Source organism: Epinephelus fuscoguttatus, linkage group LG8 (assembly GCF_011397635.1).
Source record: "Epinephelus fuscoguttatus linkage group LG8, E.fuscoguttatus.final_Chr_v1".
In the NCBI taxonomy this organism is placed as follows: domain Eukaryota; kingdom Metazoa; phylum Chordata; class Actinopteri; order Perciformes; family Serranidae; genus Epinephelus; species Epinephelus fuscoguttatus.
The window spans coordinates 45941471-45954383 of record NC_064759.1 but is presented as its reverse complement, the minus strand read 5'-3'; the positions used below and the strand labels follow the sequence as shown (position 1 = coordinate 45954383).

Here is a 12913-nt window from a genome sequence, read left to right as displayed (position 1 = left end):
ACTTCGCTATTTGAAAACAATTTGAATTATTGTAAAAATAAGCATATTCGAAGTTGGAAACTAAGGTTCAAATATTTGACTTCCGGTACGACGCAAATAGGCCTGGCACGATCAGCGATCAAATCGTATATTGCCGATTGGAGGGTTGCCAGGCGATTTGCTAGATATCAAGGCGATTTTGAAAAAAAAAAACCAAACAAAAAAACGGCACTCTACCGTGTATGAAGAGATGTTTTTTGGGGAAATACATGACTGTCAGAGAAGCCCCGTTTACAAACAGAGCTACAATCCATCTCCTCTCTCTCTTCTCAGCGGAGGGTGCCCTGTCAGCCCTGTGCTGACAGTGACAGGGTGCATCTCTTTGATCCGAAGTGACACAGCCCGTTTGCTCATGCTTCGGGGTCGTTCAATAGAGTAATTGCAAATAAATATTGTTTTAATGTGTAACTATTGAAATGTTCACAAGGGCTTTCATAAATTCCTACAATGTTGCAGCACTGCCGCCTTTGCAGGTTAAAAGTTAATGACAGTGACTTGAAGTGAGGAGGAGCAACACGTCTCCGGCTTGTCAGCGCAGCGCTGCTCACTTTTGCATGTCATGCAAAATATTAAAATAACGTCATTATAACACAAAAAATATAAAAATGCGGTGGTAGGCCTAGGCTATAGCCTATACCAAGGAAAAATTTGAATATTATTCAAATTTTTAACATTAAAAACATTAAAAATTCGAATCTGATTTTGGGGAAAGATTGACAGCCCTAGTTCATGATAATACTGGCGTGATTTTTGATATGATATGAGAAATTCATATCATGATAACTGCAATATTTTGACTTGTTGACATATTGACGTCATACTGTTACCCACAGCAACAACAAGCATGGCTGAAAGCGAAATTATTACTGACTCGGCGGTGGTCTCCAAAATAGGAGCACCTTCAGTAGTGTGAAATAAACTGTGACATCCTGAATATTTTATGAACAGCCCCGGACTCCTCAGACTCTTTTAGCGACTAATCGCTCAGAGGGATCTCATTCAGTAGCTCATCTGTCAGTAGCACAGCGTCCCTCTTCTTTCTCACTGTGCGCACAAGGGGGTTGGTGTCGTCAAGTGATTTTGTCATAAACCTTTGACAATGTGAACCTATATAACACTCACAGCTCGACAAAAAACTGTATATGTGTGAATGTGCAGTAGTTATAGCAGCACAACAGCCTGTCCCAGGTTACAGCATGATGATTAGAGGAGAAATGGTAGAGCATAAAGGTCCAGATTGGACAAAAACAACTCAATCATTTAGGATTTTGCTAAAAGAGAAATTGCCTGTTGATTTATATTAGGCCGGGAGCCAGGTCCACCCCTCAGGATGTTTTTTGCTACCTTTTTTTCACTATTATTTTCAGTTATCCCATACCGTGGGCCATCACAAATTGATAAGGAGCACCCCCAACTCGGGGCCGTTTGGTCTCAGGGGCCAAAAAACCCCCTTTTTGGGAAAAGTTTCTGGTGAAATGATGTCATTGCAAATATTAAGGTACTGCAACTGCATAAATGGTCAGAAAAGTCTCAAATTTTGCATGGTGTATCCTGACCCATTGGGGAAACTAGCAGAATAAGATTCTGGGGCTTTCTGCCTTTCTATTTTCAAATATCACCCTCATCATACCCCAAAAGACAAAAAAATGTCTGTCCGCCTGACAAATTGTCATCAAAAGTGATTATTTTCAAGCATTTTATTACACATTTCACTGCCTCAGGTGTATATGAAAAACTTCCCAAGTTTATAAGCTTCAATTTAAGCCCAAGATGACCTTTCTATCTGGAAGATTACACCTGCTATGACCAAAGTTCTCCACTGTATCTCAAATCGGAGAAAACAACTTTCAAGCATTAACCTTCCAAATGGGATTAGGCTTATTTCTTGCATCTAAACAACATCTTAAACAAGATTTGAGAATTGAGGTATGTACTGTTATACTATCTGAAGCGAATTACATGAAAAGTGAATACTACAGTATACGTTACACCCCTAGGTAGACCGGGGTATCAGGGTGCAACATAAAGCTATGCTGCAGCTAATGGTGGATCCTAAATAAACAAACAAACAAAAAAACAGACGGACAGTCACACAAAGCCAGGGAAACAAATATGAGATTTATTAAAGAAGAAAGTCCAGGCAACACAAGGAATAAAGATGACTCTAGTGTGCAGTCATCACTAATTATCAAGAAGCCAACCATCAATAGAGGCTACTAACCAACAGCCAAGATAAACATTCAATATAGCCAAATGGAGAAGCTAAAATACATCTCAAACATAATATAGAATACATTTCTTTGGGTCTTAGATCTTTTCACTGCTCATGTATTGTACTCTGACCTCTGGTCATATTAGTGTTTTATATTATTTGTTGTAGAATATGTCTCAGAAGATTTGTTTATAAATATTTATTTATGCTGTCTCCTATATTACTTTCTCGGTGTGGCAGTGGTTGTCTGAGATATATGCTCTAGCTACACTGATAGCATTTTTCTGATCCAGGATGCGTCCTCAACGTGTTTATGAAATCATCCTAGTGGGCTATGTGAGGAATCTGTACAATCGATACATTAGCTGGTGATGGAACTATGTGGATAGAACTGGATTTTAATCATCATTTTCCTCTTCTTCCTCATCATCATCCATAATTGTATGGATTTCATCAGCCAAGTCATCCTCATCTGTTTCCTCTTCTGCCAAGACATCAACGAGGGCTTTGGGGATGACGTCCCCCTCAAACCATAGTGGTTCTAGCTTGCCAGTCTCCGTGTTTATATGAAATCCATGGTCAAGAGGGGATGGGATCTCCAGGTAGTGCTCATGTGCCCTCTTCCAGATGCATACCTGGAAGTTGACTCTTCTCATGTGCTGTAAGAGGACCCTCTTGCAAGGTGCGAAGGTCGAAAGATCAACGGAGAGACCCTGTCGAAGCTCAAGGCTTGAGCCACACATCTTCTTTACTTTAATCTCTCTTGCCTCATCAACCTTCTTGATTCGACGACTGAAACCATAGAGGCAACACGTGAACTCTTCAACACCACTGAGAATCTGTTCATCGAGCTCCCAAGAGTTCCCCACTTCAGCAAAGATCTGAATAAACTTTGAATTCTGATTCAGAATCTTCATCGGTCGCACCTTCCCTCTGCCTTTAAATGCACTGGTGCAGTCAGCACCAGTTAATGCATGCAAGGCCAGGAGAGCTGATATATGTTCGTTTGAGTAATCTTCAGCCAGCTGGTTGATGTTGATCAGTCTATCTCCGATGTCGAAGATTATGTTGACGGTTGATGACTTGGCATAATATAGGAGGATGAAGAAAATGTCAGTCAATTGCTCTGACTCTGACTGTTCTGATGTGAGGCATTTTGTTTTGGATAAACTGCATGTAAATAATCACCCTCACATCTGTTTCTTCATGGTTTGAACAGATCTAAGATAGTAGTTCTTTTGACATCACTCCAGCATTACATTCTATCTTGAAAGCTTTACCAGCCTCTATGAAAATGACAGGCCTTCGGAGGATATCTTCCATCATATCTGGAGAGCTCCAGTGATCCAGAAGTAAATGAATGCCTTCTTGTTTTCATCATTTGTGAGAAAACCATTCCAATCCGCAGGTCGATGAACATTCAGCCCACTAACCATAAAACGTTCACCACAACCTCTGTGATCCCTCTCGGCTAATTTTGGTGAATACAGAGGGTCAACGTAGGTGTCTGTCCTGAATACCGTTTCAGTGGCAGCAGGTAGGCTTTTGAAGGTGCGCTCTGATATAGTCTTCATTGTCTGTGGCACATCACACATGTAGAATGAGGAGTTTCCATCTTGAATGAGAGCACATTGGCTTGGAGAAGGAAGTTGCGCATTCTCAGCATCTTTGATCATGTGGTTCATTCCTTTTGCTTTGTTGGTTTTTGCAAAAAAGCCATCGATTGTTAAGATGGAGTATGGCGTCAGAGTCAAGGGTTAGGTCATTAGGTCAGAGATGCTTATTTGTGACTTGAGTTCTTGTGATTTGATGAAGATCTGAAAGATAAACTCACTTGTGGCCTTGTACTGGATCACTTTTTGGTTTGATGCCATAAGCTTCCTTTTAGGTGTGGTAGATGACATTGTCTTGTATCTGTTCCTCTTGATGTGTTCAAAGAAAAGGTTCAAAAAAATTTTACCATTCTGAAAAAAAGAATGACAACAGAAAGAAACAACAATTCATTGCCTGGTTAGGAGAAAAATATAGCTTGCTAGCTAACCTTTCAGTTACAAATTCTTATTGGTAGGCCCATTGACATCAATAATGCTCTCAATCTCTTTCTATAGCCAGAAAATAAGATTAACTTACCACCAAGATGTCTTTGCTGAATAACTGTAGGTGGGTTGTGACGTGTGACAAGGTTAGCGTATTGGTTGGTTAGTGTGTTGATGTGTGTAACCTGGTCAGTGTGTTGTTTTATGTTGCATCTTGATACCCCAGTCTTCCTGGGGGGGCATATACCATATAGTATTCACTTTTCATGTAATTCACTCCAGATAGTATAACAGTACATAACTCAAGTCTCAACTATTGTTTAAGATATTATTTGAGTTATTATTTAGATGCAAGAAATAAGCTTAATCCCATTTGGAAGGTTAATGCTTGAAAGTTCTGTTTTCTCTGATTTGAGATACAGTGGAGAACTTTGGTCATAGCAGGTGTAATCTTCCAGATAGAAAGGTCATCTTGGGCTTAAATTGAAGCTTATAAACTTGGGAAGTTTTTCATATACACCTGAGGCAGTGAAATGTGTAATAAAATGCTTGAAAATAATCACTTTTGATGACAATTTGTCAGGCGGACAGACATTTTTTTGTCTTTGGGGTGTGATGAAGGTGATATTTGAAAATAGAAAAGCAGAAAACCCCAGAATCTTATTCTGCTAGTTTCCCCAATGGGTCAGGATACACCATGCAAAATTTGAGACTTTTCTGACCATTTATGCAGTTGCAGTACCTTAATATTTGCAATGACATCATTTCACCAGAAACTTTTCCTGAAAAGGGGGGTTTTTTGGCCCCTGAGACCAAACGGCCCCGAGTTGGGGGTGCTCCTTATCAACTTGTGATGGCCCAAGGTATGGGATAACTGAAAATAATAGTGAAAAAAGGTAGCAAAAACATCCTGAGGGGTGGACCTGGCTCCCGGCCTATATACAAATAGATTCCAGGGTGCATTTTTTGTATCTGTATCTGCAAACTGTTTAAATGCGTAATTTACGGTAGATTTGATTTTGTGAGAGATGAGAGATAATTTTGTTTAGTTTATACTGAATATTTAAAGGCAAGCTGTTAGGTTGACACATAAAACTATGCCACTTACTTTGTTGCAGTTCTGTGTTCTTAAATTAATAGTAAGATATTTTTTCACTAATTTGTCATATTATTAAGAGTATTGATAGCATGATGAAGCTTGATGTCTGCCTATGTGTGCTCCTAATCTTTAGGAAACAGTTCCCCTGCTACACTCAGCAGATTCTCACTGAACACTGCAATGAAGTCTGGTTTTGCAAGTTTTCCAACAACGGCACAAAACTGGCAACTGGGTCCAAAGACACCACCGTCATTGTGTGGCACGTGGACATGGTAATCAGCCACTTATTCAGCATCAGTTTTAGTTCAGACAAGAAAAAATGAGTTGGCATGTGAGAGTTATAAGAACCAGATAACTGACTGGTTTGTGTGTTGGTTGACAGGAAACCCACCAGCTGAAGTTGGTGAAGACTCTGGAGGGTCATGCTTATGGTGTTTCATACCTGGCCTGGAGCCCTGATGATGTCTACCTGATAGCCTGTGGTCCTGATGACTGCTCTGAGCTGTGGCTCTGGAATGTACAGGTATAACATGTCTCTTTTTAATATTAAAAATAATGATATAATAAAAGTTATTCATCATTCAAGAAATCAACACCAGTTCACTGGTTCACTTAGTACAGTGGCCAGCACTAAGTTACAATACAACTTTTACTAAAAATCTGCTCTATAAGCATCAATAAATACAGTCCACCTTTTCCAACATTCTTCAAATAAGGCTGAGTCTCAGTTCAAAGGTTTATTTTTCGAACAAAAATTTCATGCATCACATTAAACCAGTCAGTTAAAGGAGATGGTTCTTGATGTAACCATATTTTCATGATCACTTTTTTGCTGGGAACCAGCATAATTCTAAAAATGTACATACTGGAGAGGCCAGGGCCTCTTTCCCAAGTATAGGACCTGAAAACTAATATCAGTCTTCAGATTTAACACCTTTTTCACGCTATCTTTAATTGATCTCCAAAAATGAAGGCTTCCAGGGCATTCCCAAAACATGTGATAATGAGCTGCTCTCTCTTCTCCACAGCCTCTTCAACATGCTGTCTGCTTCACCTTACACTGTTTGATTACTGGTGTTATAAAGTATCTGACCATATTTTTCCAGTTAAACTCTCTCCAGGACAATGAGTTGGTTGATTTCCATAGCTTGTTTTTTTTTTTAAGTTTTCCCACTCCTCCTTTGATATTTTCAAAGTTTCCCTGACTTTCCCACTTTTCTTATATATAAAACATGTCACCCGACTTTAAACTTAGAGACCCTTATATAATCTAGATATTGTTTTATGACCTGGCTCAGCTGTATATGCTGAGCTAAACACATTTAGATTGCCAGATCCAGAAATACGATTTTCCAGATCTTCTTTACTTATTGTCTCATCACCATGGTTCCTCAGCTGTAGAAATCTACAAAAATCCTGCCTGGCCAAGCCATATTGCTCCCTCGGGTAGCTACAACATGTCTGACACACTGTCAGCTGATCATTGGCTTCCTTCCTCTCTGACTAAATTGTGATCCACATTTAGAAAACTCCTACAAATATAACAACAATGAAAATAATTGAATGGCCACTGCTGTCACCTCTGATGTGAATATAAATCAGAACAGGCTACTGGCCAATCATATCTATATTGAGGCTGCTAGGACCATTCTGCATTATTTATTTATTTTTTTTTATTTTTGCATACTCAAACTTCCTGAGACCAGACCGTAAACAGCTGATCAGAGTCCCTGCAAGAAAAGGCAGCATTTTATAGATATCAGTTATGTACTAATAGCAAATAGTGTATTAAGTATTGCAAAATGCTTAATGTAGCACATGAAATTGGGATTATTTCATTATCTACAATTAACCATGCAGCTCTAGGTCAAATGCATTTCTTGCTCATAATTAGAAACAGTGGGTTGTTAACTCCTCCATGACCACCAGCTGTCACAACCTGTCCATCTGTCACACACTCATCACAAACTCCACTCCAAACACATTCTTCATGGTCCAAGGAATTCCCAGTCTTGGTAGCAGAGCGGCTGTCTATTTTTTGCTGTTGATAATGTCAGCTCACTCTACAGAGTTGACACCCCCCTGTTCTTTGCTCTAATTAGTTGACCCACATTGTTCTTTCCAGCTTCTGTAGCACCGACACAAACACTTAAAAGAATCACGTAGAGGAAACACTGCGCAGGAACCTTTCACCCTGCTACCATCTTGACAAGTGATACAGGAGTTTCTGCTGCCATACCACCAAACTAAAGAGCAGCTTCTCTCCTCAGGCTGTGAGACTCCTCGGCTCCACCTCATCCTCCACACTCCACCATAAAAAAAGAGTTTACTATTTGTTCTGGTAAGTGCTATATCATAGGCAACTGGACTTGCTTGTGTTTCTTGAAGACATTTCGCCTCTCATCTAAGAAGCTTCTTCAGTTCTAAATGACTGGAACGAAGTTGCAGGCTATAAACCCTGTGTGGGTGGGAACCCTTGCAGAGTCGTAGGGGTCACGTGAGCTCATAGTTTCAGAGTTGTTAACGACTCAGAGTTAACGATTTTGAAATTAAGAGCTCACATGATACATGATGATGTTAGAACTGAAGAAGCTTCTTGGATGAGAGACGAAACGTCTTCAAGAAACACAAGCAAGTCCAGTTGCCTACGATATAGCACTTACGATTACCATGACCTGGATGACTGAGAATCTTCACTGACAAATATATTTGGTCTGGTTTTCTTTTGTAGCATGAGGAGACTACAACTGCATTTTATTGTGCAACCCTGTGTTGTACAATGACAATAATAAACCTACCAAAACTGCTCCAGTCACTGTCATGTAAAAAGGCGCAGGACTCTGTGAATGCAGTCATACTGCATTCTCACTGCATTAGTCTTTTTCACCCAACTCAGACCTGAAGGTAGATCTGTAACCACTAATGAGAAATGGGTTTTCAGGCAGTTAGAAGGTCACATGACAGAAAAATAAATCAGTGTGTTGTAGGGTGAGTTACTGATCTTTTCAGTCATGCCCCCTTCTGTTGTCCAGACGGGGGAGTTACGAACAAAGATGAGTCAGTCTCATGAGGATAGTCTGACCAGCGTGGCCTGGAATCCAGATGGTAAACGCTTCGTCACCGGTGGCCAGAGAGGCCAGTTCTACCAGTGTGTAAGTATCTTTCACAGTACACAAACAATGCTGTGAGTGCCCACAGGCTCTGAGCATTACATATGGTCCATACTTTTTATTTTTGAAAAAAAATTACATTTATAGAGGTGCACTGATAGTACGTAAATCACAGAACAATGACATTAGATAACTAAACACTGAGACTCTTTTGTCTTATGAAGTAGCATACCAGTGTGATCTGGGTTTCATCTGAGCTAGTATGTATACTGAACAATAAATGAAATACAAAACTTTTGTTTCTGTTCCCATTTTTCACAGGTTCATGTGAAAGATTATTTATGCACTGAGAAGATATATTTCACTCAAATGTTGGTCACAAATTTGTTAAAATCAGTTTTAGTGAGAACATCCCTTTTCCAAGATAATCCATCCACCTGACAGGTGTGACATATCAAGATGCTGATTAAACAGCATCATTACTACACAGGTGTGCCTTGGGATGGTCACAGTAAAAGGACTCTCTAAAATGTGCAGTGTGTTCACACAACACAATGCACAGATGTCCCAAGTTTTGAGGGAGAGTGCCATTGGGATGCTGACTGCAGGGATGTCCAGAGCTGTTGGCCCTGAACTGTTCATTTTACAACCAAAAGACATCTCCAATGTTGTTTCCGTGAATTTGTCAGTACATCCGACCAGCCTCACAACTGCAAGGTACACAAGGGGCAACCTTGTGTATCCACACCAGCTCAGGACCTCAACATCCAGCATCTTCACCTGCAAGATTGTCTGAGACCAGCCACCTGAACAGCTGATGCAACAGTTGGTTTGCATAGCCAAAGAATTTCTGCAGAATCTGTCAGAAATAGTCTCAGTCAGGCCAACTGCATGCTCATTGTCCTCATCAGGGCCTTGACCTGACAGCAGTTCGTTGTCAGAACCCACTTGTACAGTATCTTGTTTGATAATTAGGCCTGCTATGCCATGTGTCTGACAGGCTATGTTGTGTTTGTTAATGTCAGGTTGTCATAATAATACCTCTCAACATTGTCAACTTTGAATAAAAAAATTAGATAATTGACCAAATAACACTTTAAGTTACAGTTGGTCACTTTTAAGAAAATAACTTTTTGCCGTAGTAACTGAAAGAAGTACATGAGACAAGTAGAGGTGGTTATTATGGGCTGAAAGATGTGCCACCAGAAACTGAATTTGAATCATTTATATTTAGGGCCTGAGTGACGACGAAGTCATCCGTGAGCACCCTATTGTAATCGCGCTGTTTATTATTAGGGCCCGAGCAGGTCACAGACCTGCGAGGTCCCTATTGTTTTTCTCCTGATTATTTATTTATTTATTTTTAATTTTTTTTTTCTTCCACCAAAATGATCATATGTTTCACTGCCTGAACATACCCCAAAACTCAGCAAACTTGGAATATAAGTCACACCTGGCGAAAAATTTTATAATCTATTGTCCTCCGGAATTTCCACCACTAGGTGGCGCTATTATTAAGGAAAGTGCGTTTTGGCTCATAACTCCCATATACTTTGTCGCACATTCAAAAACCTTATATCCACGTGTTCAGTGAATTCTGCTGAATCTTATGGTGTAGCCCACGCCCATTTCTGCCTCCGTTTTTTTCTGCAAATTCGCAAAATGTCGCAAACCTACTTTTTTGAACTCCTCCCAGGCAATTTCACCGATTGGCATGAAACTTTGCACACAGCATCTGTGGACCCTCCCAACAAAAAGTTATTAAAAGAATTTTGATATTCCAAACAATACTCAAGTTATTAAATAGCAACTTCCTGCAGATTTCGTTCCAAACAGGAAGTGCTGCTTATCTCCACATCGGTGTATCCGAATGACATGAAACTTAGGTTACCACTTCTGCATGAGCCCCTGAGGCTCTGTGCAAAATTTCAGGTGATGACCACAAGGTGGCGCTTTTTAAATTGAAGTATTTTATATCTCAACATCGGCTGGGTGGATTAACATGAAACTTGGTATAGTTATTGTCAATGCCCTCCTGAGGATATCTGACAAAGGACTTACCGATCCGCCACTAGGTGGCGCTCTGGTGGCCGTCTAATTTAATATTTGGCACTGTGCCAACACCATAACACTCGTGGAAATAAAATTGATAGGGGTGGTATAGACTGGCCCCTGTAACTCACACACCAAACATGACCTGCAGGTGGCGCTATTTTCAATGCAAAAGCATTTTTGGCCCACAACTCCCACATAACATGTTGCATGTTTTGAAACCTTATATCAAAGTGTTCCCTGAATTCTGCTGAATTGTGTGATGTAAGGCACGCCCACTTTTGCATTGAATTTTCATTCACAAAATCGCGAACAATGAAAAACTTACTTTTTCGAACTCCTCCTAGGCGATTTGACTAATTTGCACCAAACTTTGCATGAAGCATCTGTGGACCCTCCTGACAAAAAGTTATTAAAAGAATTTTGATAGTCCAAAAAACGGCCAAAATATAAAACAACAAATTCCTGCACATTGCTTTCAAAACAGACAGTCTTTCATATCTTGACCAAATACAATCGGATTACCACAACACTTTTGCTAATTGTGTTCCATGGCCCGATGAGGGTTTGTGCAAAATTCGGTGCAAATCGGCCAATACGTGGCGTTCTGGTGGCAGTCTAATTAGTGTGAATGGAAGTAAATCTGACTGTCTGGGGTCTGTCTGTGAGGAAATCCAGAACCCAGCTGCAGAGGGAAGTTGTCAGTCCAGATGTCACATTTACATGTCCGAATGTTGTCATTATATACTCAGATTCAATATTTAAGTCATTTACCATCACAGTAACAGCGTGATATACATTAATACCTGTAAACACTCATAAATATTGGAAAAATACATACGTGGGTTGGGTGCCTACCTGTATATTGGAAATGTAAGTAAGCGATAACGTTTTTTTTTTTTTTATTACAGCTGACAAGACATCTAGGTGCACGCCCCCCGACGGCAGCATGCCCCGCACGCGTGGACTGCGAGGGCCCATTCATTGCTGCTTGCAGCTTTAATTAGGGCCCGAGCACCTAGTGGTGTGAGGACCCTATTGAAATGCAAGGATTTTTTTTTTATTATTATTCTTATTCTTCCTCCAAATGAATTGCCTTTTTGGGAGGCTTAACATACCCGAAAATTCATGAAACTTTGCACACATCTCAGAACTGGTGAAAATTTTGATATTTTAAGGGTCTCGTGCGCGGGTTCCAAAAAATGACTCAGTAGCACCCCCTACAAAAGTTGGAGGAAACAGCCCCTGAAGCTAGTTTAACCGACCTGAAACTTGGCAGGCTTACCTAACGCACAGAAATATACAAAAAAGACTCTTGGAGGCATGCTCTAAACCCAGAGGGTTTAATTTTGATGTCTTGCCATGAAACAGGAAATTGCTATAAATTTGGAGTAAATGGTCCGTTGTCCACCAAACTTGACATGATTCATATTTGTCCCACCCTGAACACATTTATATGACAATATTCCGTGATAGTCATAGCGCCACCTAGTGTTGAAAGGAAGTACTTCTTACCAGACACTTATCTTTGGATTCACCTGAAATTTCAATGCTGTGGTCTATATTTGATGTTCACAAACATGACATATCATTAGTGTCTATGTGTGCTGCAGAGGGTTTAATTTTGATGTCTCACCATGAAACAGGAAATTGCTGTAAGTTTGGAGTAAATGGTCCGTTGTCCACCAAACTTGACATGATTCATATTTGTCCCACCCTGAACACATTTATATGACAATATTCCGTGATAGTCATCGCGCTACATAGTGGTGAAAGGAAGTATTTCTTACAAGACACTTATCTTTGGATTCACCTGAAATTTCAGTGCTGTGGTCTATATTTGATGTACACAAACATGACATGTCATTAGTGTCTATGCGTGCTCCAGCATACATGGTCCAATCTTGCCCAAACTTCACAGAATTGATGACAGCCCCGCCCTGAACACATCTACATGTCAATAATTAGAGCTAAACATAGCGCCCCCTACTGGCAACGGGAAATGTCATGGTTTAGACTTTAATGTACATCTCCTACAGACTTGACCAGATCCACTTCAAACTTGGTGAAAAAAGTCATAAGACGTTGATGAGGCTTTATTGTGGAAACTGTGAGTTTTCGTCGAAGGGCGTGGCCACGGCCTAGCGGCGAACTTTGATGTTTCGCTGTGATGATAAACGTTGCTGTAACCAAAACTTCACACATATGATGACAGTCCAGCCCTGAACACATCTAAAGAGGAATTTTGAATCACTGCCATAGCGCCACCTTCTGGCAACAGAAAGCTACTTTATACATTCTTTGATGTCCCTCTTCTAGCAGGTTAATCAGACCCACCTCAAACTTGCTGGTCTAAGTCCTTAGA

General features: G+C 40.3%; 1 protein-coding gene across 8 annotated transcripts in view; it reads left to right on the top strand.

Moving 5' to 3' along the window:
• The window catches only part of wdr26a (WD repeat domain 26a), a 154707-nt gene that overhangs the window by 68157 nt on the left and 73637 nt on the right, over positions 1–12913 (top strand). For all 8 annotated transcript variants that reach the window (XR_007449789.1, XR_007449790.1, XR_007449788.1 and 5 more), the window contains exons 7-9: positions 5520–5658; positions 5769–5909; positions 8419–8538. Coding sequence is in view for 4 of the 8 variants with exons in the window: in XM_049583154.1 (XP_049439111.1) it covers positions 5520–5658; positions 5769–5909; positions 8419–8538 (400 nt within the window). In the remaining 4 variants the exon portion in view is untranslated. The remainder of the gene's footprint in view (positions 1–5519; positions 5659–5768; positions 5910–8418; positions 8539–12913) is intronic.